The following is a 23,996-nucleotide window of genomic DNA, read 5'->3' as shown; positions in this document are numbered from 1 at the left end:
TGATACGTGTCGGAACAAAAAACATGAAGTTAATTAGGCTCCTGGTATGGTGTGACGTTTAAACACGCATAAAAGACTACGTTTCACTTTGTTGTAGAAGTACACATGCGTTGTTTTAGATACCAAATGACGTTTAATTTTGTAAGTTATAACGAAAGGCTGTGTCAGTTCGCATATTGGTTTAAAGCAGACCTTTGTTATTTAATCAACAAACTGTGTTTTAAGAATGATTAACTATTCAGCTTATTTTCTTTCAGACATTATTGTGTAACATTATGAAGTGAAATCAAGCTATTTTCCGTGTTGGTTTGAAACCTAAATTTTGGAAAGTTTATATTTTTGTTAGTATGAAAATGGTTCCCTTACATCAGAGTGCCCGCAAATTGAACTATTACGTGCGAATGTTTACTAAAGAACTGATGGATGAAATCGACTACGTTATCAAGAATTCAGCAGACGATTCAGTGCCTAAACGACTCACAAAAAGTATAGCTAAGAGCGATGACTTGAAGGTTTATGTTGACAAGTTGAAAGTAATACACTCCGAAAAGGACGATGATGTTTTGTGCGAAAAGTTAAACGAGTTTATTTCGTCGGTATCAAATAATAATTTATCAGGCGATTGGGAGACCGAGTTAAAACAATGCGTTCGTGTGTATGTTCCAGATGATAAAGTTCCATGGAAGGTGAAATTTGAGTACGAACCGACTAACTACACTGCATGGCCTGTTTTGCACACGACACTAGACCCTAGTTCTCCGAAACCCCCGTGGGCCGATGAAGACTTCACGCTCAAGTGAGTTCTGTCTTCAACTTCAATTAGATTGAAGACATGGCTGATATTAAGATTCAGTTGACGTGGAGTGCGGTCAAAAAGCAGACAACCTCTATTTCATACCGTTCAAACTAAAGGTAGACAAATACTAATATAAATACAAATATAAACCAATTAGAATCCAGAACAAGAAGCAAACTTATTTATTAATTAATGTCCTGAATTTGCTTTCTGTTCTCAATTCTGATTGGTTAATATAGTATTTGTCTACCTTTAGTTAGAACGCTATGAAATAAAGGTTGTCTGCTTTTTGACCGCACTCCACCGCACATTTAACTTTATTCAACTGATTACGTAACAAAAAGTAGACAAGTCATAAAGTATAGACATATATATGGGTGGCCAGTCAATAAGCAGAATGGTCTAAGAGCAGATTGGGTCCAAGAGCAGAAAAACAGAATAAAATTAATTTTTGCATCGGTAAATTACGTATAAGAATTGTCGGACCAAGTTAACATCCTCAATCCCCCCAAGCCGTTTGGGGGGAGGATTTTAGCTTGGTTCTAAGTTGGCAATTTTCAGCCAATCAGAATCGAGCATTTTTACATGCAGCGCTTAGCAAATTTAATGCGAATTAAAGGCTGGGGTGGAAGATCTTAACTTGGTCTATCTGGGAGGGAGGATGTTAACTTGATCCGAATTGTCAATATTACCAAAGAAACTAATATTTTATGGATAATTTGAGTAATCAAGATTTTTTAAATATTTCAATTAAAAAACTTAATGAAATTATTCAATTCATGCATAATTTATTCATTTTCGTGTTATTATTGACGATTCTATTAATTGTTTTTATCAATTAGCCCGTATAAACCACCAAAAATCATTATTTTTTTGTTTTTCTGCTCTTGGACCCATTCTGCACTTGGACCATTCTGCTTACTGCTCCAGCTCCAAATATATGGTTATTAGTTTCGGAGAAGTAGAAATATATACTTATATAAATATATAACTAATATTAGTTCCGGAGAAGTAGAAAGGATAAGAAAAATTATCGAAACGAGAGTACAATGTGTGGCCAGTTTGGTTGCCTAGCAAAAAGTAGGCACGTCATAAACTGGACGGTGAATTTCTATAGGTCCCAATATTCATAGCTCGCAAAATAAAAAATCAGTCGCATAAGTCCCAAAATTTATCTTCTTGAATTCTGATTGGTTGAAATTTGAGCCAACGAATTTATGGATTCATTGTTTACTGTTCAAGCAGCATAAACTCAAGCTGCAGAATAGTGACCGCCGCAGCCGGGCCAACGTGCTGCGAGCTTGCCACCAAAGGGTAGGACTCAATACGAAATTTAGAGCCGGTTATCGCGGCGTAGCGCGCCCACCGGCGACCTTAAACCGAGACTCGGCTAATTTAGTTTTTTGATCAATTGAAAAGATTTGGGACTTATGCGACTGCTTTTTAATGTGGGGTCTATGGGACTGATTTTTCAATTTGGGACCTATGAATACGCACCAAACTGGACACATCACAAAGTAGGCAACTACTATATTTACCAATCAGTATCGAGAATCAGACTCAAAGGGAAGACATGAAATAACTCGGCTCAAATAACTCGGCTCCATGTGCTCAAACCATGAAAGAAGGAATTTATATTCAGATTCGTAGTTTAAAATTGGAATTCAGCAACTAAAGAAGTTCTTGCTTGCGATTAGCAAGCATTATCAAATCAGAGTATAGAATTTTTTCGGGTTAACAACTAGCTTAACCAAATCATTTGGGCATCCTTCAGTTCAAATTTTTATTGTAAACGCAAGTATCTTTGATTCTTTTATTACCCTTGCGATAAGCAAGGGTATTGCAATCGGGTACTAAATTTTTTTCCATAAATAACTTTGTTCACTATGTTTTCATAAATAACAATGGTAAAAGTTAGAATTTGACTGATTATTTGTCTACTTATGTTTTGTCGGCTTATTTGCCACATCGTTTAATTGTTTCTTTTTCTGACTTAATTTACATTGAAATTGTTCTTCTGATTCGATTTAATTCGGCTGTTTGTAATTTCTTGACTTGGTATTATTTTTGGTTAAAACTATCTACCCAAATGATTTCGGTTTGTATTTAATTGGCTTAGTGGCCTAATGCTGAGTCGTGTCATATGAAAAGTATTTTTTATGCTCACCTCTGGATTATAGCGGCTTTATGGCCTCATATTGTTGCGTCTTTTGACGAGTGAAAAAAAATGTGTGTGTGTGTGTGTGCGTGTTTTGAAGCTGAGGGGGGCTTATACAGTTATTCATTAAATGTGTTTGACTTGTTTTCAGCTTTATTTTTTTTACTTAAATTTTTTGACGTTTTTTTTGGATTATAATGTTTCGGCCTAGATCATGTTGGCTCAGTGGCCTCATCTTAATTCATTTGACGGGTTGAAAAATTTTTGTATTTGTGTTTTGAGAGCCAGGGGAACCTCTCATCTTTTTTGATAAGCCTTAAGTCTTGTTCATTTTTTTTTTGGCTTCAAGGGTTTCTGCTAAGGTATTTTCGGCTTTTTTTACCACTTGGTAAAATTTCTTCCGATGCTAATTTCACATTTTATTGTCTTCGCATGTTTTTCTTTCAAAACTAGCCTGCATCGTTTTGATAGATCAAGTTTGTCACAGTTTCGAATGTTTTTTTTTTTAGTTTTTTTAACTTAGCTTTCTTTGGCTTTCTTGCCTTGTATTGTTTTGTATCGCTTCGCCTCTATGTTTAAAGAAGAAATTTGTCGAGTGTACAAGTTTTTTGTCTTTTACGGGCATTGTTGCAAATTTTCATTAGAAGTACTTTTGTCAACTTAAGTTTTTTCCTTAAAACGAAAGATCTTTAGGTCGAAAAAAAACGAGCTCAAGCATGTCAAGTGGAACCAAGAGGATGAGTTGGAAGGCAGAAAGATAGACCGGAGAAGTAGAGAGGAAAATATCAAAAAATACGAATTGGACCCCAAGACAGGACTACCCAGGAATCCAAAGGGAAGAACGGGCATGGTCGGAAGGGGACTCCTCGGAAGATTCGGACCCAACCTTGCAGCAGACCCAATTGTATCTCGGTAAGAGTTCATGTAGGGCATGGTTTCTCTGAAAGACAAGAACTAAACATATTCCAAAAAAGGGGCGTATGGCTTGAAAAACGTGAATGACCAACTTTTCAAAATATAACTTCAAGTTTCAGACTTTGAGTTTCCAGCCGACCAAAATTGTAACTGTTAACTTCTTGTCTCTAATTTGCTAAGTTTTATCTTAAAGAGTCCATCATAGAAGATTCATGATATTCAAAAAGAATTAATGTGATTTTTTTTCTAAAGTTGAAAAATGTTCACAAAGTTTTTCGGTTGCTTTGAGCTTATTAGCTTTTTTCAGGCTAGCAATTTGGTCCAATTTATCGCGTTTACTGGTTCAGTTCTATGTTTCTAGTCATCTTAATAGGTCTGGTCATCAATTTCAAAGTACCCAAAAAGTAATTTTCAATTTGTACTTGTGGGATTAGCAATCTGTGTTAAATCGGAATATATACTTTATTATTTTTTTTCAAGTTACTTAGTGAAATCAGCGAAGTATTTCGCCAGACTTATCTGGGCAAAATATTAATTTTGGTTTTCGTGAATTTTAATTTTCTGTTCTATTCGAAACGTATGTTCATGTTGGCTTAAACAAACTGATTTTTATATATTTCTTTTCGTGTTCTTCTTGCTGTCAATGGTTATTCGGCTATAAAGATTTTGGTTGATCTTACATAGACTTATCGATAATACTCATTCATGTACATGGTGGGGATATGTTAATTTTGATAATTTCGATTTGAATATTTTTCTAGCTCATTGTATTATAATTGAGTTTTTTCCGGCTCTGGGCGTCTAACCAAGTTTTGTCGGCCAAACTGCCGATTTGTGAAGTTCGTTTCGATGCTAATATCCTGCAGACAAAAAACGATTCGTTGTTGTTCATTGTTATATATTATACGATTTAACCTTTTTCTAACCCAACTCAATTTCGAGTTTAAATTTTGTACTCAATATCATTGGCTCCTGTTGCCTTTTCGCTTGTGTTCGCAAAGTGCAGCTGCGCTTGAGCTAAATTTTTGTTTTAATGTTGCTGAAAAAGTGTTTGATACGGGTTTCAGAATTCATGAAGTATTCAAAATTAATCAATGATTTTTAAATTGCGTTATTACACTTGCGAAGCAAAGTGTATAAGTACGAACTTTCTTTTTTTCCAACCTGAATCGCAAATACAAGTGCTACTTTTGGTGGGACTTTTGAATCGCTAAGCTGCGGTAGCAGTATTCTAACATATATGCTTCGTCATGTGATTAGTAAAAAGTTTATACAGCTGATGCATTTTTTATTTCTCAAATGAACTGAAAAAAGTTATGTTTCCAACAGCAGTACCATGATAAAAATTTTGATTTCAGAATTTTTTCACCTCAACGTATCTCACATATACAAAAGGCAATCACATAAAGGCAAATAATTTATACATAATTTGCCTTTATACTTTCCTATGTTTCACATGCAAAATTGTGTCTTTTGTATTGGTGCTACTTTTGGCGGCATCGAATTTGCAATTTATTAGCATATGTAGCTGCGTTATTGGTGGCTAGTTGTTGGGGATTTTACGCATCCGTGGCTGCTAGGCCGCATATTCGAATCTGACAAGCAGCCGAGTTTTTGCTAAATCGAGGCCTGTTTCTAATTTTTTTAAATTCACTTGATAGAACTGCTTTTTGGTAGTGCTCTTGATTGATGGTTATTTTCATTTTTCTATTTTAAATATGTGTTTCTCGCCTTAATAATTCTTTCGACTAGCAAGCGTCACCAAATCGGAATGTAGTTTTTTAAAAGGTTAATAAGTTGTTGAGCAAAAGTACCATTAGCGCTGCCGACATGCTCAATTTTTTCAAAATCTATTATCTATCTATTATATATTTAAATGCGGGCTTCACTATCTCGCCATGTTTAAGCTTTTTCAACGTATTATTTTTGCATGTTTAAGCTATATCGTATATTGCAATGGTTAAGAATTTTTTTTCGTCTTTCCAATTTGATTTTAGTGGTTATTTTAAACGACTTTAAATTAAGCAGCTCATTATCGAATTAGGGGTTTCGAATTTGGCCTCAAATTTTGAATGCCCGAATCATTTTAGTTAACGAGATAAGACGATCTTTGAGATTTTTTCAAAAATGTTCAGAAATTTCAAATAACAAAATAATTTAAAACTTGAAGTTCCCAACCCTGTAGTTGGGTGCTGTCAGAGTACTCTAAGGAGTTACAAATCTTGCCTCCAAATCTGACTGTTCAAATCCTTGTAGTTTTCGAGATATGACGTTTCAAAAATTTTCAGAAAACTTAAATTATTATTATGTTTTAAAAATCTGAAATTCCCAACCCTGTAGTTGGAGGCTGTCAGAGTAATCTCAAAGATTGCGATTCTTGCCTCCAAATATGACTGCTCAGTTCTTTGTAGTTTTCGAGATATGACGTTTTTTGTGATTTTTTCAAAAGTTTTCAGAAAACTTAAATTATTATTATTTTTGAAAAATCTGAAATTCCTAACCCTGTACTTGGTACTGTCTGAGTACTCTCAAGGATCGCAAGATTTGTAACGCCTCAGAGTAATCTGACAGCACTCAACTACAAGGTTGAGAATTTAAAATTTTGAGAAATAATTAATTAAAATTATCTGAAAATTTTTGAAAAATCACAAAAAGTATCATATCTCGAAAACTACAAGGATTTGAGCTGTCAAATTTTGAGGCAAGAGTTGCGATCCTTGATAGTACTCTGACAGTACCCAAGTTCAGGGTTAGGAATTTCAGGTTTTGAAAAAATCATAATAATTTAAGTTTACTGAAAACTTTTGAAAAAATCGCAAAAAACGTCAGATCTCGAAAACTACAGAATTGAGCAGTCATATTTGGAGGCAAGATTTGCAATCTTTGAGATTACTCTGACAGGACCTAACTACAGGGTTGGGAATTTCAGATTTTGCCAAAAAAAATTAAAATAAGTTTTCTGAAAATTTTTTGAAAAAATCACCAAAAAACGTCAATCTCGAAAACTACAAGGATTTGAACAGTCATATTTACAGGCAAGATTTGTTACTCCTTAGAGTAATCTGACAGCACTCAACTACAAGGTTGAGAATTTCAAATTTTGAGAAATAATTCATTAAAATTTTCTGAAAATTTTTGAAAAATCACAAAAAGTATCATATCTCGAAAACTACAAGGATTTGAGCAGTCATATTTTGAGGCAAGATTTGCGATCGTTGATAGTACTCTGACAGTACCCAAGTACAGGGTTAGGAATTCAGTTTTTTAAAAATAATAATAATAATTTAAGTTTACTGAAAACTTTTGAAAAAATCGCAAAAAACGTCATATCTCGAAAACTACAAAGAATTGAGCAGTCATATTTGGAGGCAAGATTCGCAATCTTTGAGATTACTCTGACAGGACCCAACTACAGGGTTGGGTTTTTCAGAGGATCGCGAATTTTTTAAAAATCTGAAATTCCTAACCCTGTACTTGGGTACTGTCAGAGTACTATCAAGGATCGCGAATCTTGCCTTAAAATATGACTGCTCAAATCCTTGTAGTTTTCGAGATATGATGTTTTTTGTAATTTTTTCAAAAATTTTCAGAAAATTTTAAAAAATTAATTCTCAAATTTTGAAATTCTCAACCTTGTAGTTGAGTGCTGTCAGATTACTCTGAGGAGTTACAAATCTTGCCAACAAATATGATTGTTCAAATCCTTGTAGTTTTCGAGATCTGACGTTTTTTGTAATTTTTTTCAAAAAGTTTTTTGAAAACTTATATGATTTTTTTTCGTAAAATCTGAAATTCTCAACCCTGAAGTTGGGTCCTGTCTGAGTAATCTCAACGATTGCGACTCTTGCCTCCAAATATGACTGCTCAATTCTTTGTAGTTTTCAAGACGTGACGTTTTTTGTGATTTTTTCAAAATTACTAGAAAGTGTAAATTAATTATTTTTCAATATTTGAAACTCCCAACGCTTAAGTTCGGTGTTGTCAGGGTACTCTAAAGAGTTAAAAATCTTGCCACATGCGATTGCTAAAAGAGACTGCTCAAATGCTTTTAGTTTCCGAGATGTGACGTTTTTTGATTTTTTGAAAAATTCTCAAAGAACTTATCTACAACGAAATTTAAAAAATTTGAAACTACTAACCTTATTGTCAGCGTACACCCAGGCGTCTCAAATCCTGCCTTTTAATATGAATGCTCAAATCTTTTCAGTTTCCGAGATAAGACGTTTTTTCAATTTTTTTTTCTGGAAACAGGTGTAAAAAAGTTCACAAAGTTTTGGATTCCTAACCCTATAGTAGGGTGCTCTCAGTGACTCTCAGTGGTTGCAAATCTGGCCTCCAAATGTCTCGAGAGGCCCATTAAGTTAAATTTAAAACTTCGAAATTACCAACCCTGTAATTAGATGCAGTCAGGGTACACTAAAAGTTTGCAGATGTTGTTTCCAATATATGCGGTTTTTCATGAGTTGTCGAAAAATTTCGAAGCACCGAAGGTGCGTTAAACGCTCATCTAAATTTAACTGCTGGTTTTTGTCACTAGTAACTACTGATAATTGCTATACCTGGGATTCCAACCATTTTGTATTTATCATAGAATTTCGATAATCTTTTTTTGTGATGATTATTCGGTTTCCTGGTTGTTGAAGCACTATCGGTTAATTTTTGAATAGCTTATATATTTGAATGCGGGCTTCACTATCTCGCTACATTTGAGTTTTTCAACGTATTATTTTTGCATGTGTAACGAAAGAGTTTTTACACCTTAAAGCTATATCGTATATTGCAGTGGTCAAGATTTTTTTTTTGGTTTTTCTGTCTGAATTCAGTGTTTATTTCACCATGTTTAAACGTAGCAACCCATTAATGGGATCCTGCTAGGGTACCTCCATAGGTTGCGAATTTGGCCTCCAATTATGAGTACCCAAAACCTTTTAGTTTATGAGATACGAAGATTTTTGTGATTTTTTTTTTCAAATGTTTTCAGAAAACTCAAATTAATAAATAACTCACAAAATATTTACTGTAGTTGGGTGCTGTCAGAGTGCTCTCAAGGATTGCGACTCTTGCCTCCAAATATGACTGCTCAATTCTTTATGTTTTCGAGATATGACGTTTTAGTGATTTTTTCAAAAATTTTCAGAAAGTTTAATTTATTATGATTCTTTAAAAATCTGAAATTCCCAAGGCTGTAGTTAGGTCCTGTCGGAGTACTCTCAAGGATTGCGACTCTTGCCTCCAAATATGACTGCTCAATTCTTTGTAGTTTTCAAGACGTGACGTTTTTTGTGATTTTTTCAAAATTACTAGAAAGTGTAAATTAATTATTTTTCAAAATTTGAAAATCCCAACGCTTAAGTTCGGTGTTGTCAGGGTACTCTAAAGAGTTAAAAATCTTGCCACATGCGATTGCTAAAAGAGACTGCTCAAATGCTTTTAGTTTCCGAGACGTGACGTTTTTTGATTTTTTGAAAAATTCTCAAAGAACTTTCTACAACGAAATTTAAAAATTTTGAAACTACTAACCTTATTGTCAGCGTACACCCAGGCGTCTCAAATCCTGCCTTTTAATATGAATGCTCAAATCTTTTCAGTTTCCGAGATAAGACGTTTTTTCAATTTTTTTTTCTGGAAACAGGTGTAAAAAAGTTCACAAAGTTTTGGATTCCTAACCCTATAGTAGGGTGCTCTCAGTGACTCTCAGTGGTTGCAAATCTGGCCTCCAAATGTCTGGAGAGGCCCTTTAAGTTAAATTTAAAACTTCGAAATTACCAACCCTGTAATTAGATGCAGTCAGAGTACACTAAAAGTTTGCAGATGTTGTTTCCAATATATGCGGTTTTTCATGAGTTGTCGAAAAATTTCGAAGCACCGAAGGTGCGTTAAACGCTCATCTAAATTTAACTGCTGGTTTTTGTCACTAGTAACTACTGATAATTGCTATACCTGGGATTCCAACCATTTTGTATTTATCATAGAATTTCGATAATCTTTTTTTGTGATGATTATTCGGTTTCCTGGTTGTTGAAGCACTATCGGTTAATTTTTGAATAGCTTATATATTTGAATGCGGGCTTCACTATCTCGCTACATTTGAGTTTTTCAACGTATTATTTTTGCATGTGTAACGAAAGAGTTTTTTCACCTTTAAGCTATATCGTATATTGCAGTGGTCAAGATTTTTGATTTTCCTGTCTGAATTCAGTGTTTATTTCACCATGTTTAAACGTAGCAACCCATTAATGGGATCCTGCTAGGGTTCCTCCATAGGTTGCGAATTTGGCCTCCAATTATGAGTACCCAAAACCTTTTAGTTTATGAGATACGAAGATTTTTGTAATTTTTTTGTCAAATGTTTTCAGAAAACTCAAATTAATAAATAACTCACAAAATATTTACTGTAGTTGGGTGCTGTCAGAGTGCTCTCAAGGATTGCGAATCTTGCCTCCAAATATTTTGGCTACTTTTCGATTTCGAGACATGACGTGTTTTTTGATTTCTTTTCAATTTTTCAGAAAACTTATGTTTTAATAAATCAAAAGATTTGAATTTCCCTACCTTGTAGTTGGTACTGGGAAAATACTCTCAGAAGTTCCAAGTTCCAAATGTTGCGTCGAAATGCGCTTGCTCTAATGCTCTTAGTTTCCGAGGTGTGACGTTTGTTATGTCTATTTAAAAATTGTTCAAAGATCTTCCTAACCCTGTAGTTGGGAGCTGTCAGAGTAATCAGGAATTCATCTGCTGAAAGTGATGTAAATAGTACTCTGCAAATACGAACGTGGAAATGGTGTGAAGCAACGTGAACGATTTCTTAATTCGAAAGTGGAATTTAACTTTCATATTTCTAGCGGAATAAAAATCTTACCTATTGATCCAGTTTTCTCTATTTGGGTTCATGCTATCAAAAAAGCGCCAATCTTAAATTGTTCTAGAAATTCAAAGAGCTGAAGGGGCATCTATTTTTTTCTTTGAAATTCGAAAGTGTTTTTTTTTAAATATTTACTTGCGTTCATGACTCTTTTCCATTCTTCGATTGGCTATATTTTTTAGAATTTGAAATTCCTAACCCTGTAGTTAGTGGCTTCCAGGTTACTCTCAGGATTTGCGCATCTTGCTTCCAAATATGACTGCTCAAATCTTTGAAGCTAGCGAGATGTGACGTTTTTTTATGGTTTTTAAAAAACCAAGAAAATTTAAATTTGAACTTTGTTAAACTTTGGCATTCCCAACCCTGTAGTTGGGTACTGTGCGAGTACTCTCAGAAGTTGACAAATTTGCGTTCAAATGCGACTGCTTATTTGTTTTTAGTTTCCGAGTTGTGATGTTTGTTATGTCATTTTGAAGTTTTTTTAAAGAACTCAACATAAAAACTTCAGAAGAACTCAACATAAAAAAGTTTAATGGTTCTTTATAATTGAAAAATTAATGTAAATTCTACATCTTCTCCGGCAAATGTGGCCCGATGGCAAAGTATGTCTGGGACGACAAACGTCCCTAGTTCGAATCCAGTCCGGCGAGGACTTGTTGTATTGCAAGATATAAAAAATTTCCTCTTGAAAGAAAGGTCATATCGTTTGTCTGCTTATTTTTTGTCGGCTTAGTTGCCACATCGTGTTTTTTTGAGATCTGAAAAATTTTCACTATATCAAGAAAATGTGATTTCTCGCTTATTGTATATAATTTCCCTTTTAATTTTTTGTAGTTTTTATTTGCTTATTTCGGCTACCATTGTGTGTTCATTTAATGCTGGCGGTCATGGGGGATTGTTAACTTTGTTAATAAATTCGAGTTCGGTTTTTTCATGCAAATAAATTTGTTTTTGGCTCAACTGGATTCTACCACAGTATTATTGGCTTAGTTGACGATTATTTTTTGAGTGCTGTTTTAATGCTGACGCTTGTATCACTCGACTTTTGTGTTTTCGTTAAACCGAACAACTCTCGACAAATTTACGGAAGTTTCACAGATTTTTAAACTTTTTTTGACGTAATGGCTTGCTTCTCATTTTTTGTCACTTAGCTTACTAAGGTTTGTTTGTATGGTAGTGCAAGTGTTGCGAAGCTCCGCTTCGTCTTTGTGTTTGAAATTTACATCGTGTATGTCAAATTGAATTCCCACATTTTGCTTATCATAAAAATGTGAGTTTTTATGAGTAAAAACAGTATTATTGGCTTAGTTGCCGCTTATTTTTTGAGTGCTGTTTTAGTGCTGACGCTTGTATCACTCGACTTTTGTGAAACCGAACAACTCTCGATAAATCTACGAAAGTTTCACAGATTTTTAAACTTTTTGATTTTTTTTGACGTAATGTATCTACCACAGTATTATTGGCTTAGTTGCCGCTTATTTTTTGAGTGCTGTTTTAATGCTGACGCTTGTATCACTCGATTTTTGTGTTTTCGTTAAACCGAACAACTCTCGACAAATCTACGAAAGTTTCACAGATTTTTAAACTTTTTGTTTTTTTTTGACGTAATGTATCTACCACAGTATTATTGGCTTAGTTGCCGCTTATTTTTTGAGTGCTGTTTTAATGCTGACGCTTGTATCACTCGACTTGTGTGTTTTCGTTAAACCGAACAACTCTCGACAAATTTACGAAAATTTCACAGATTTTTTAAACTTTGTTCTATTTTTTGACGTAATGGCTTGCTTCTCATTTTTTGTCACTTAGCTTACTAAGGTTTGTTTGTATGGTATTGCAAGTGTTCGAAGCTCCGCTTCGTCTTTGTGTTTGAAATTGACATCGTGAATGTCAAATTGAATTCCCACATTTTGCTTATCAAAAAATTGTGAGAGTTTTTATGAGTAAAAACAGTTTTATTGGCTTAGTTGCCAATTATTTTTTGAGTGCTGTTTTAATGCTGACGCTTGTATCACTCGATTTTTGTGTTTTCGTTAAACCGAACAACTCTCGACAAATCTACGAAAGTTTCACAGATTTTTAAACTTTTTTTTTTTTTTGACGTAATGTATCTACCACAGTATTATTGGCTTAGTTGCCGCTTATTTTTTGAGTGCTGTTTTAATGCTGACGCTTGTATCACTCGATTTTTGTGTTTTCGTTAAACCGGACAACTCTCGACAAATTTACGAAAGTTTCACAGATTTTTTAAACTTTGTTCTATTTTTTGACGTAATGGCTTGCTTCTCATTTTTTGTCACTTAGCTTACTAAGGTTTGTTTGTATGGTATTGCAAGTGTTCGAAGCTCCGCTTCGTCTTTGTGTTTGAAATTGACATCGTGTATGTCAAATTGAATTCCCACATTTTGCTTATCAAAAAAATGTGAGAGTTTTTATGAGTAAAAACACAGTATTATTGGCTTAGTTGCCGCTTATTTTTTGAGTGCTGTTTTAATGCTGACGCTTGTATCACTCGATTTTTGTGTTTTCGTTAAACCGAACAACTCTCGACAAATCTACGAAAGTTTCACAGATTTTTAAACTTTTTGTTTTTTTTTGACGTAATGTATCTACCACAGTATTATTGGCTTAGTTGCCGCTTATTTTTTGAGTGCTGTTTTAATGCTGACGCTTGTATCACTCGACTTGTGTGTTTTCGTTAAACCGAACAACTCTCGACAAATTTACGAAAATTTCACAGATTTTTTAAACTTTGTTCTATTTTTTGACGTAATGGCTTGCTTCTCATTTTTTGTCACTTAGCTTACTAAGGTTTGTTTGTATGGTATTGCAAGTGTTCGAAGCTCCGCTTCGTCTTTGTGTTTGAAATTGACATCGTGAATGTCAAATTGAATTCCCACATTTTGCTTATCAAAAAATTGTGAGAGTTTTTATGAGTAAAAACAGTTTTATTGGCTTAGTTGCCAATTATTTTTTGAGTGCTGTTTTAATGCTGACGCTTGTATCACTCGATTTTTGTGTTTTCGTTAAACCGAACAACTCTCGACAAATCTACGAAAGTTTCACAGATTTTTAAACTTTTTTTTTTTTGACGTAATGTATCTACCACAGTATTATTGGCTTAGTTGCCGCTTATTTTTTGAGTGCTGTTTTAATGCTGACGCTTGTATCACTCGATTTTTGTGTTTTCGTTAAACCGGACAACTCTCGACAAATTTACGAAAGTTTCACAGATTTTTTAAACTTTGTTCTATTTTTTGACGTAATGGCTTGCTTCTCATTTTTTGTCACTTAGCTTACTAAGGTTTGTTTGTATGGTATTGCAAGTGTTCGAAGCTCCGCTTCGTCTTTGTGTTTGAAATTGACATCGTGTATGTCAAATTGAATTCCCACATTTTGCTTATCAAAAAAATGTGAGAGTTTTTATGAGTAAAAACACAGTATTATTGGCTTAGTTGCCGCTTATTTTTTGAGTGCTGTTTTAATGCTGACGCTTGTATCACTCGATTTTTGTGTTTTCGTTAAACCGAACAACTCTCGACAAATCTACGAAAGTTTCACAGATTTTTATACTTTTTGTTTTTTTTGACGTAATGTATCTACCACAGTATTATTGGCTTAGTTGCCGCTTATTTTTTGAGTGCTGTTTTAATGCTGACGCTTGTATCACTCGACTTTTGTGTTTTCGTTAAACCGAACAACTCTCGACAAATTTACGAAATTTTCACAGATTTTTTAAACTTTGTTCTATTTTTTGACGTAATGGCTTGCTTCTCATTTTTTGTCACTTAGCTTACTAAGGTTTGTTTGTATGGTATCCCAAGTGTTGCGAAGCTCCGCTTCGTCTTTGTGTTTGAAACTGACATCGTGTATGTCAAATTAAATTCCGACATTTTGCTTATCATAAGAGTTTTTGCTCATCATAAATGGCGGCTTATCATAAGATATAGAGAAAATTATCTTTTTCTGGCTTCGGTTTTTGTTTTTTGGACCTATTTAGTTATTTCCAAAGAAAGAAAGATGGCTTGCTTCTCATTTTTTGTCACTTAGCTTACTAAGGTTTGTTTGTATGGTATCCCAAGTGTTGCGAAGCTCCGCTTCGTCTTTGTGTTTGAAACTGACATCGTGTATGTCAAATTGAATTCCCACATTTTGCTTATCATAAAAATGTGAGTTTTTATGAGTAAAAACACAGTATTATTGGCTTAGTTGCCGCTTATTTTTTGAGTGCTGTTTTAATGCTGACGCTTGTATCACTCGACTTTTGTGTTTTCGTTAAACCGAACAACTCTCGACAAATCTACGAAAGTTTTTAACTATTTTGTAAAGAGTTCAATCCTGTCAACAAAATGCAACCGAAACATGAGCTAACTTTAAAAAAATTTGTGTTCTTTCTGACAGGTTCAAGAAGATGCCGGATGGAAAATTTAAGATAGTAAATAAAAAAAAGGTGTTGGAGTGCATCTTCATCCAGAGAAGGGACAACCACGAGTGGGCTATTCCGGGGGGCATGGTTGAGCCGGGCACTGTAGTGTCCATGACACTGATCAAGGAGTTCAGAGAAGAGGCACTGAATGTGTGCCACAATGACAAGGAGAAGGCTGAGAAGATGACCAATAAGTTGAAGCAGACACTCTTCGCAAGTGGTTCAATAGTGAGGCTTTATTTGACCATAAATCTTAAAAAGACTCTAACGAACTCAAAATTTGACTCTAACGAACTCAAAATTTGTAATTTGTTTTCTAAAGGTCTTTTATACAAGATAATCAGCTCTTTGTGGTAAAATAATGTGATTATGACACAAGATTTTCGTGTCATTTAATCATAAGCAATAATGGCATTGGATTTATTTATGCAATGGGATCACTATGTAATATTTTCACGAGAGTTAGTGACTTTGTCTATCTTTTCTGTAACTATAAGTGGTTTAAATATTTTGAATCAAAGATATTGATGTGTATTACGCGTGGGGTTTCACTTCAGATCTACCAAGGATATGTGGATGACCCTAGGAATACAGACAACGCCTGGATGGAAACAGTGGCCAAGAATTTCCACGACGACACAGGCATCACAAATTCATTCCAGCTAGAGGGAGGAGATGACGCTTACAACTCCAAGTGGCAGGAGTGCTCATCGGAGCTGAAACTGTACGCCAGTCACAAAGAGTTCATACAGAAGACGGTGAAGAAACATGCAGCTCATTGGTAGTGGAGGTGAGGAATCACGAGGCACCGCACACATCCGCCCAACATTCTAGAACTAAGAAGTCTGTCTTGATTGTTCTCCTCTGTCTCTCGGATATCATCAGTATATCATCGATTAAACATCGAAGAGAAAATTTTAAATGAAGGCCAAAAAGTAATGCTGCAAATATGATGTTCTATTATCTTCCTTTCTTGGTTCAATATTTGTTCAATATTTACAATGCTGTTTATAGGAGAGCTGTGCTCCGACTCTTCTCAGTTTTGATTTTCAAACGCCCCTCCCCCCCCCCCCCCCCACCATACACAGATAGTATTCGCGGCATCAATTTTTGACAATCTAGAAATATTTTGAGGCAGCTGGGGTGTAGATGGGCTTTTTTTGGTCAAAAGGCAACCTCAAAAGTTCAGTATCCAAAGAAAATTGCTAAATGAGGCCACTGCGGACAATGTATCCTTTTTGTTTTTCTGTTATCTTTATCAGCATTGATTTCTCGAATACTACTACGCTATAAATAATACATATTGGTATTTAAGTGGAATTGATCGCAGTTTGAAGATAAGCTGTAAAAAATTTTAAATTTCATTTATATTGTTATGTTACATTGAAGTAATTAAGCAGTGTTCTATTTCTTTATAGAGTAAGTGAAAACAGATATAACCCACAAGCCGAATTAATTTGTAAATTAGAAATTTTCCATTATCTTTTGAAAGTAGTTAGTTAAAGGATTGTATCGAGGGATATGTCCAGAAGTAGTCGTGCCCTGGAGCAACCACCTCGGAAAAAATGCCCGAAATACATGAAATGAATGGTTCAGGTGAAAAACAATTTATGAAAACGGTCGAACCTAAATGATGTATTGGTCGAAGTTTTCCAAGTGCTTGAAAAATCTTGTTTTTGGCCTTTTTTCAAAAATTTGCATGCGGCGCAGAAATTTTGGTCAAATTAGGGTCTTTACAGTGGTTTAAGAGCTAAGAAATTCAATTTGGTCGACAAAATTTTTTTGAAAATCCCGCCCTTCCAGAAATTCCTAGATCTGCGCCTGATACTAAGCCTTTATTCGATTATGAGTCGCATATTTCATTGCATTGCCTAGTGTCATAACAATGTTTCTATTGTGGGATTGCCGCACACTTTATAAGCGTTAGCTTACAACGCTGATTTAAATTATCAGGGCAAAACAAGTAAATCTCGAAATTCATAACGCGTTTTGCTCAATTGTCTTGGGAGTTAGGAAATTAGGCGATAAGCAAATTAGACGGATCCAATAAAACGGAATTAAGGCGTTAAATTGTTTTTGCAAAACTAGCATTTAGATGGAAAGCAAAGGGCTAACAAAACTTACTGCTAAAAACAAGTTTTCGTAATTACAGAAATAGTATATGATCCCATTGCAATTCGAAAATTTTGTCACAATCGATTTATAAAACGTTAATCTCAATACTGTAAAACTTTTTTGAAATGCATAAATTATACAATTACGGTATAAGAAAATTGCGGCATGTGAAAAGTTGATTTGCATTTAAGAAAGCTCGAACGAAAGTTAATTGTAGTCAGTAAACAAATTTCAGTCACGAACAAAACAATTACGTCCAATTTCCCACATTTGTAATTTTGCATCGACGTCTAAATTTCAGAAACGAACTATACAATTACGTCCAATTTCCCGAATTTGTAATTTTGCATCGAAGTCTAAATTTCAGAAAAAAAACAATACAATTACGTCCAATTTCTCAAATTTGTAATTTTGCATCGAAGTCTATATTTCGTTTTTGTTGGTCACGTCTAATTTGCTTTTCGTCTAATTTCCTAGGCCCCTTTGTATTGACTAAGACAAAAAAATTGATGAGGACAAAACATAATTAATACGGCGCATTTTTTGCAATAATCGGGCCCAATCTCTGAGCTTCATATAGAGCCCAACAGCGTTTATGAAGGTATAATCTCCCAAAAATTCAGTATCACAAGTAAATATGTAAATATTGTTTTCAAATAAAATATTGGTATTTTATGTTAAAAAAATGACTTTTTTGACTATCAAATTAATTTCATCTGACTAAATTGACATGGTTAATAACTTCCTAATAACACTTGGACTAATAGGAGACTAATTTTGATGTAATTTTGTTAGGATTTAGACCGGTTGTTTTGGTGCAATTTTCCATTGACTAAAAAAACCAAAAAATGACTCATTTTTGGGGTGGAACATTGTACCCGAATTCGCGAAATTTTGATCTTGCTAAAACTCTAAACACGTTTCTTCATCATTCTTTGTCTAATGTCAACCCAATCTGATAAAAATTCGTGTTGATTTTCTCCGGATAGTTTTAATCAGCACTTAATTTCCAAGTTAGATTTTTTGAAACTAATTTAGTGCAATGTTTAAAAGCAGGGCATGGTATATGTTAGCGCATGAGGCCATGCTTCCCTTGCAATTTTCGAAAACATTTTTGGCAAAGTTTGCTGAGTTTTTGCTGAAGTATGCAAAGCACATGTCTCATTCTATGTTGAAATCTGCAGCAAAATGACTATCACTGCTACATCAATTTATCAAAAACGATTTGAGGAATTACTGTTACCATTTATAGAAGGCATGAAAGAATAGGTCTCTAGCGTAACTGTATAAGCATTAACACCACTATAAAAGAAATGCATAAGGATTTTTCTCGACAATTGTATAACTTTTTTAAAAAATTATCCAAAACGATTGAGATTCGACTAAAACGGCTATGATATGATATCTCTTATTTCCTGCTTACGAAGATATAGCCTGCTTAACATATGGGTATGGTATATAAAAGCGCATGAGGCAATTTTGAAAACATTTTTGGCAAAGTTTGCTGAGTCTTTGCTGAAGCATGCAAAGCACATGTCTAATTCTGTTGAAAACTGCAGCCAAAATACTATCACTGCTACATCAATTTTTCAAAAATGATTTGAAGAATTACTGTTACCATTTTTAGAAGGCATGAAAAAATAGGTCTCTAGCGTAACTGCATAATCATCAACACCGCTATCAAAGAAATGCAAAAGGATTTTTCGACAATTGTATAACTTTTTTTAAAATTATCCAAAACGATTGAGATGCGACGAAAACGGCTACGATATGATGTCTCATTTATCCTGCTTACGCCGGCCTGCCAATATCTAGATAAACAATGGTCCGACAACCGTTAAAATGATGTTTCAGTTTTCCGAATGAATCGTTGAAATCGTTACTTATATTACGTTGTCTATTTTTCCCCACCTTCAGTCGCAAAAAAGAATGATCATTTGTTCTGAAGCTTAAGGCTTCGAGTGCATTTTTTGCCAAAAACCAGGTGCAATGGGTAGTAGGTCAGTAAAACGAAGTATGAGCAACCCGTAAACGTGCAGACCAGATCAGTAAACCGAAAATGAAATTACTTGATCAGTAAACAACTTTTATCGGGTTAACAACTTGTTTAACAGAATCAACTGTATCTTGGTTCATAATAAAGTCAAACTTTAAGCCTGTCCAACACTTAGCCATGAGGCGAAGAATACGCCTGGGACGCCCAAGGTCGTGGGTTCAAATCTGGCCAGCAAAAAATGTCGGACTTTAATTTGTCTGCTTTTATTTTGTCGGCTAAATTGCCACATCGCAGAATTGATTGTTTTATGCAATTTTCAATGTTGATTTTTGTGTTTTGAGTTACTTGTGCAATTTTTTGTTACTAGACTTCACTTATATTTTGTTTTGCTGTTTTTTTTGCTTAAAAACTATTTTCGGCTTAAATGATTTCAACCTTATGTTATCGGCTTTGTGACCTAATTTGCGGTCATTCAAGGGAAGGTAAAGTATTATGCTTCATTCCGGATCGCATTGAATGCTGAAGTTATTAGAATAAAATTTAAAGCTCAGTTTTTCATGAAAAAAAAAAACATTGTGTTGGTTCTACGGGAAACTTAAAGTTTCGCCAGCTTAGTTGCCGCTTGTTAATTAGTTTCTGAATTTTTATTAATTGCTCTGCTTCGCCTCTGCGTCAAAGTAGCGTTTTTTATTAATTAAAGATGCCAGGAATTATGCGCAACATTGTTGTAAATTATGTCACACAGCTAAGAAATTGAAGTATTGCAGTCAATCTGTGGAAAGTTTTTCAATTTGATTCCTTGATAGATTTTTCCATAGCGGAGTTGGTGACGCAACTGGTTATGACGCAACTGGTTAAGTAAAAGTTCAGTAATTGTTACGTAATTGTTTCATAGTTTGATTCACTGATATGGTAATTTACCGATACATCGACTTACTGCACGCACACGGCAACAATAATACCCCGTACCAAGTCTTGAAGTTATTGGATATTGCCTGAAAAAAAAAAACATTTTGTGCTCCGTGTGAGACTAAAACGTCTCCGAAAAACAAGCATCCAAACTCTAGGTATAAAAGAGTCCGAGAACCTTGAATGGAATGATCATGATTTAATTTGGCTGTCTTTGAAATGCTTCTTCAAATTAATTCCTTCGATTCATCTTTCAACCCTGCTTTATTATAATTTTATCTGCTTTAAGTGTCAATCAACAAAAAGAAGACACCTTGTTAAGTCTGGTTGATTTGATTTTTTATTTTCTCTTGAGCAGAACTTTTTAACCCTACAATGTTATTTTTTCAAGTTTTCTTTGTGATTTTTTGGCATAAGTTCATTGACACTTTTCCAACTATCGTCTGTTGGCTATCTTTATCGCTAGCTAAGCTGATGGCTGTCCCGTTTATGTTTTATCTTTAAAAAAGCGGAAAACTTATATACCTTAAACCTGATTATTGTTTTCAATGAGTTTAAGATGATCCATCGTTCAATTTCAATCTTGCTTCTTGTTATTAGCAAGGAAATTGCAATCAGGTACTACTTTTTTCTTAAAATGTTTGATCCCAGAATTGTTTTATTTTCTAATAAGTTTCGTCAGTTACTCATTTTCCTGTAATTTAATCTGGGTTTTTTGCTTTTTTCGTCTCAATCAATTTTGTCCAAAGCATAAGCGGTAAGCGAGGGTATTAGAATCGGGTACAAGACTTTTTACTCGTAAACAACTGTGTAAACAACTGAAAAAGATTTTAAGATGTACGTTGATTTTTTTGCCGGCTTTATTGATTTCGACCCAAATTTTGTCGGCTTACTTGCCGGGTAATCAATGCTGCATTTTTTGGTAGTTATTTTGTTTCTTTTTTCTTTATTTTCATGATCGTAAAGAGTTCATGATTTTCTGGTATTCATAGGCACCAAAATTTTATCTTAGAAAAAAAAACATTTTAATTGTCTGCTAGAATTTTTTTCAAAAAAAATATTTAGTTTTTTTTCGGATGCATGATTTCCGATTTTTTTTGTTCTAAAAGTGCGTAAAGCTAGTTGCAGTTTTGATTAGTTGTGTGTGTTTTAGGTTTAAACAATTTTATTTTGAAATTGACTCAAGTTGATTGTTAAACGTATTGTTTCAATTTTGTCAACTTGTTTCCATTTTTTTGTCCGCAAAGGAATATGGCGGCAATTTGTGCACGAGCTCTTTTACCGTTGCGTATAAATTTCTTAACTGATAGTTCTTGCGGTAATTGCGTTTTTTCATAGGCTTTCAGAGTTTTTTTAGATTTTCTGCAATTTCTTTTTTGTGGAAATTGTTATTGGATATGGGGATAGTTTGGTTGCAAGATTTAATGAACAGTTTTTTAGTACAGTTAGGAATTATTGTATTTCAATTTTTTGACCGAAATGTTTTCTTATCGTTTTCATCTATTGGTCACAAAAAAGAAATGAAAGGAATTAAGCTCAAATCCTTCTTTTGTTTTGAAGGTAATTGACTTTAATAACAATTGCAATAATTTTTTTTCGATTTATCAGCCTACAATTTCTTCAACAAAATTCATCCTTTTTTTTCAATTTTCGTTTAAGACACATTATCTTTTGATTTTTGGAGCTTTATTATGAATCGGAAGTGCTGTGAAGCTCATTTCCGCCTCTGTGTTAGAACATACTTCATTTCCAATGAATTCGCTTTTTTCGGAATTAATTGCAACATCATTTTTTGCCTAATAGAAAGAAATTGCTTATCCTAATTTTGCTGTCCGTTCACAGAAATAACTAAACGAGTCACATGTAGACGTAATTTCAAATAATTTTGCCTTTCTCTTACTTCTCTTGCTGTATTTTTGATGCGATAAATTCATTTGGTTTGGTCCAGTTTTTAAGGTTTCACTTCTTTATCAAGTGGCTTGTTGAGATACTTTTATTTGCTTTTACTTGATTTTTTTTAATATCGTTGATTACAAGAGTTAAAGTTGGAGCGTAAGTTGTCTCTGCCAATTTTTGTTTCCCGCGAATTTTGATGATTGTTTGATTAAAGCGTTTGGCACATACATTGCAAGTAAAAAATATAATTCAAGTTTATTTTCAAGCGAGCACTTCTTATGAAATTGTACGTTTCAAACTCAAGTTTGGCTTTGGGAATACCTTAAAGGCATCAGCCTGTCGTGTGGCATCTCCACAAGCAAAATTTGTTCGCCTACAGATCTACTTTTTTATAATTTATTGTTATTTAAATGCGGGCTTCACTATCTCGCCATGTTTAAGCTTTTTCAACGTATTATTTTTGCATGTATAAGCTATATCGTATTTTACAATGGTTAAGATTTTTTTTTTTCAATTTTCCAATATGGTTTTAGTGGTTATTTTACCGAATTTAAATTAAGCAGCCCAATATCGAATTAGGGGTTGCCAATTTGGGCTCCAATTTTGAATGCCCGAATCATTTTAGTTAACGAGATAAGACGATTTTTGAGATTTTTTCAAAAATTTTCTGAAATTTCAAACAACAAAAAAAAATAAAAAAACTTGAAGTTCCCAACCCTGTAGTTGGGTGCTATCAGAGTACTCTAAGGAGTTACGAATCTTGCCTCCTTTCTTTGTAGTTTTCGAGATGTGACGTTTTTTGTGATTTTTTCAAAGTTTTCAGAAATTAAAATTAATTATTTTTCAAAATTTGAAATTCCCAACGTTATATTTCGGTGTTGTCAGGGTACTCTAAAGAGTTGCAAATCTTGCCACATGCGACTGCTCAAATGCTTTTAGTTTCCGAGATGTGACGTTTTTTGATTTTTTCAAAACTTCTCAAAGAACTTATCTACAAATAAATTCAAAAAATTTGAAACTACTAGCTTGATGAAGATACAACCTTATTGTCAGCGTACACCCAGGCGTCTTAAATCTTGCCTCTTAAGATGAATGCTCAAATCTTTTTAGTTTCCGAGGTAAGACGTTTTTTTTCAAATTTTTTTCGGGAAACTTAGGTTTAAAAAAGTTTACAAAATTTTGGATTCCTAACCCTATAGTAGGGTGCTCTCAGGGACTCTCTGTGGTTGCAAATCTCGCCTCTAAATTTCTCCAGAGGCCCATTAAGTTTTCGAGTGACACTTTTAAAATGGGAATAAAAAAAATTTAAAAGTTTGTAATTGGGAGCAGTCAGAGTACACTAAAAGTTTACAGATGTTGTTTCCAATATATGCGGTTTTTCATGAGTTGTCGAAACATTTCGAAGCACCGAAGGTGCGTTAAACGCTAGTTGAGATTAAATAGACAGTTCTCAAAAAAGACCGCACAAATTCTTTAAAACAATTAAGAATGCAAAGAAAAAACTGAGATCCAACGTAATATTCATTTTTAGATATTCTTTCATAATCAAAAAAGATGACCCAATTTTCATAATAAAAGCATGTAAGCTTACAATATCAAGCTTTAAAAAATTCGTTATCACAAATATAGAGGTCTATTATTTTTGAAAAACTATTCCAAAGAATTACGCTTCATGAAAAATATTCAGTTGTAAAAAAATTACGTTATAAAACACAAACTTTAATTTCGATAATCTTTTTTGCTCTTGAAAAAAGCTTAGTTCGCTTATTTTTATACATTTACATCTCGAGCCAGTTTGTTTGTTCCGAATGTTTCGGACTCTCCCTTAATTAGTTTTTAATAGAAAGCCAGCAATTCGTGTGGAGGTATTGTTTTTCCCATGGTGTCTTTTAATCTTTTTAATCCGTCTTTTTACCTGTGCCATAG

At 34.0% G+C, this 23,996-nt stretch overlaps 1 protein-coding gene across 1 annotated transcript; it reads left to right on the top strand.

The window, feature by feature from the left end:
• The first annotated feature begins 123 nt into the window (after window positions 1-123).
• LOC134843908 (ADP-ribose pyrophosphatase, mitochondrial-like) lies at window positions 124-16,598 on the top strand. The gene is made up of 4 exons (XM_063860248.1): window positions 124-796; window positions 3,648-3,866; window positions 15,130-15,382; window positions 15,712-16,598. Exons 1-4 carry the CDS (start codon window positions 348-350, stop codon window positions 15,937-15,939), a joined length of 1,149 nt encoding a protein of 382 aa, XP_063716318.1. The 5' UTR covers window positions 124-347; the 3' UTR covers window positions 15,940-16,598.
• Window positions 16,599-23,996: the final 7,398 nt, after the last annotated feature.

The sequence above is a fragment of the Symsagittifera roscoffensis genome, chromosome 4 (assembly GCF_963678635.1).
Source record: "Symsagittifera roscoffensis chromosome 4, txSymRosc1.1, whole genome shotgun sequence".
Classification (NCBI taxonomy): domain Eukaryota; kingdom Metazoa; phylum Xenacoelomorpha; order Acoela; family Convolutidae; genus Symsagittifera; species Symsagittifera roscoffensis.
The sequence above is the reverse complement of the archived record's forward strand: the minus strand, read 5'-3'. Positions and strand labels throughout refer to the sequence as shown.

Excerpts from the sequence above, each read along its gene's own strand:
- LOC134843908 (XM_063860248.1), top strand. The coding sequence starts at position 348 with ATGAAAATGGTTCCCTTACATCAGAGTGCCCGCAAATTGAACTATTAC. Across the intron at positions 797-3,647 it reads GATGAAGACTTCACGCTCAA|GTCGAAAAAAAACGAGCTCA; the intron begins GTGAGTTCTGTC and ends AAAGATCTTTAG. Across the intron at positions 3,867-15,129 it reads GCAGACCCAATTGTATCTCG|GTTCAAGAAGATGCCGGATG; the intron begins GTAAGAGTTCAT and ends TCTTTCTGACAG.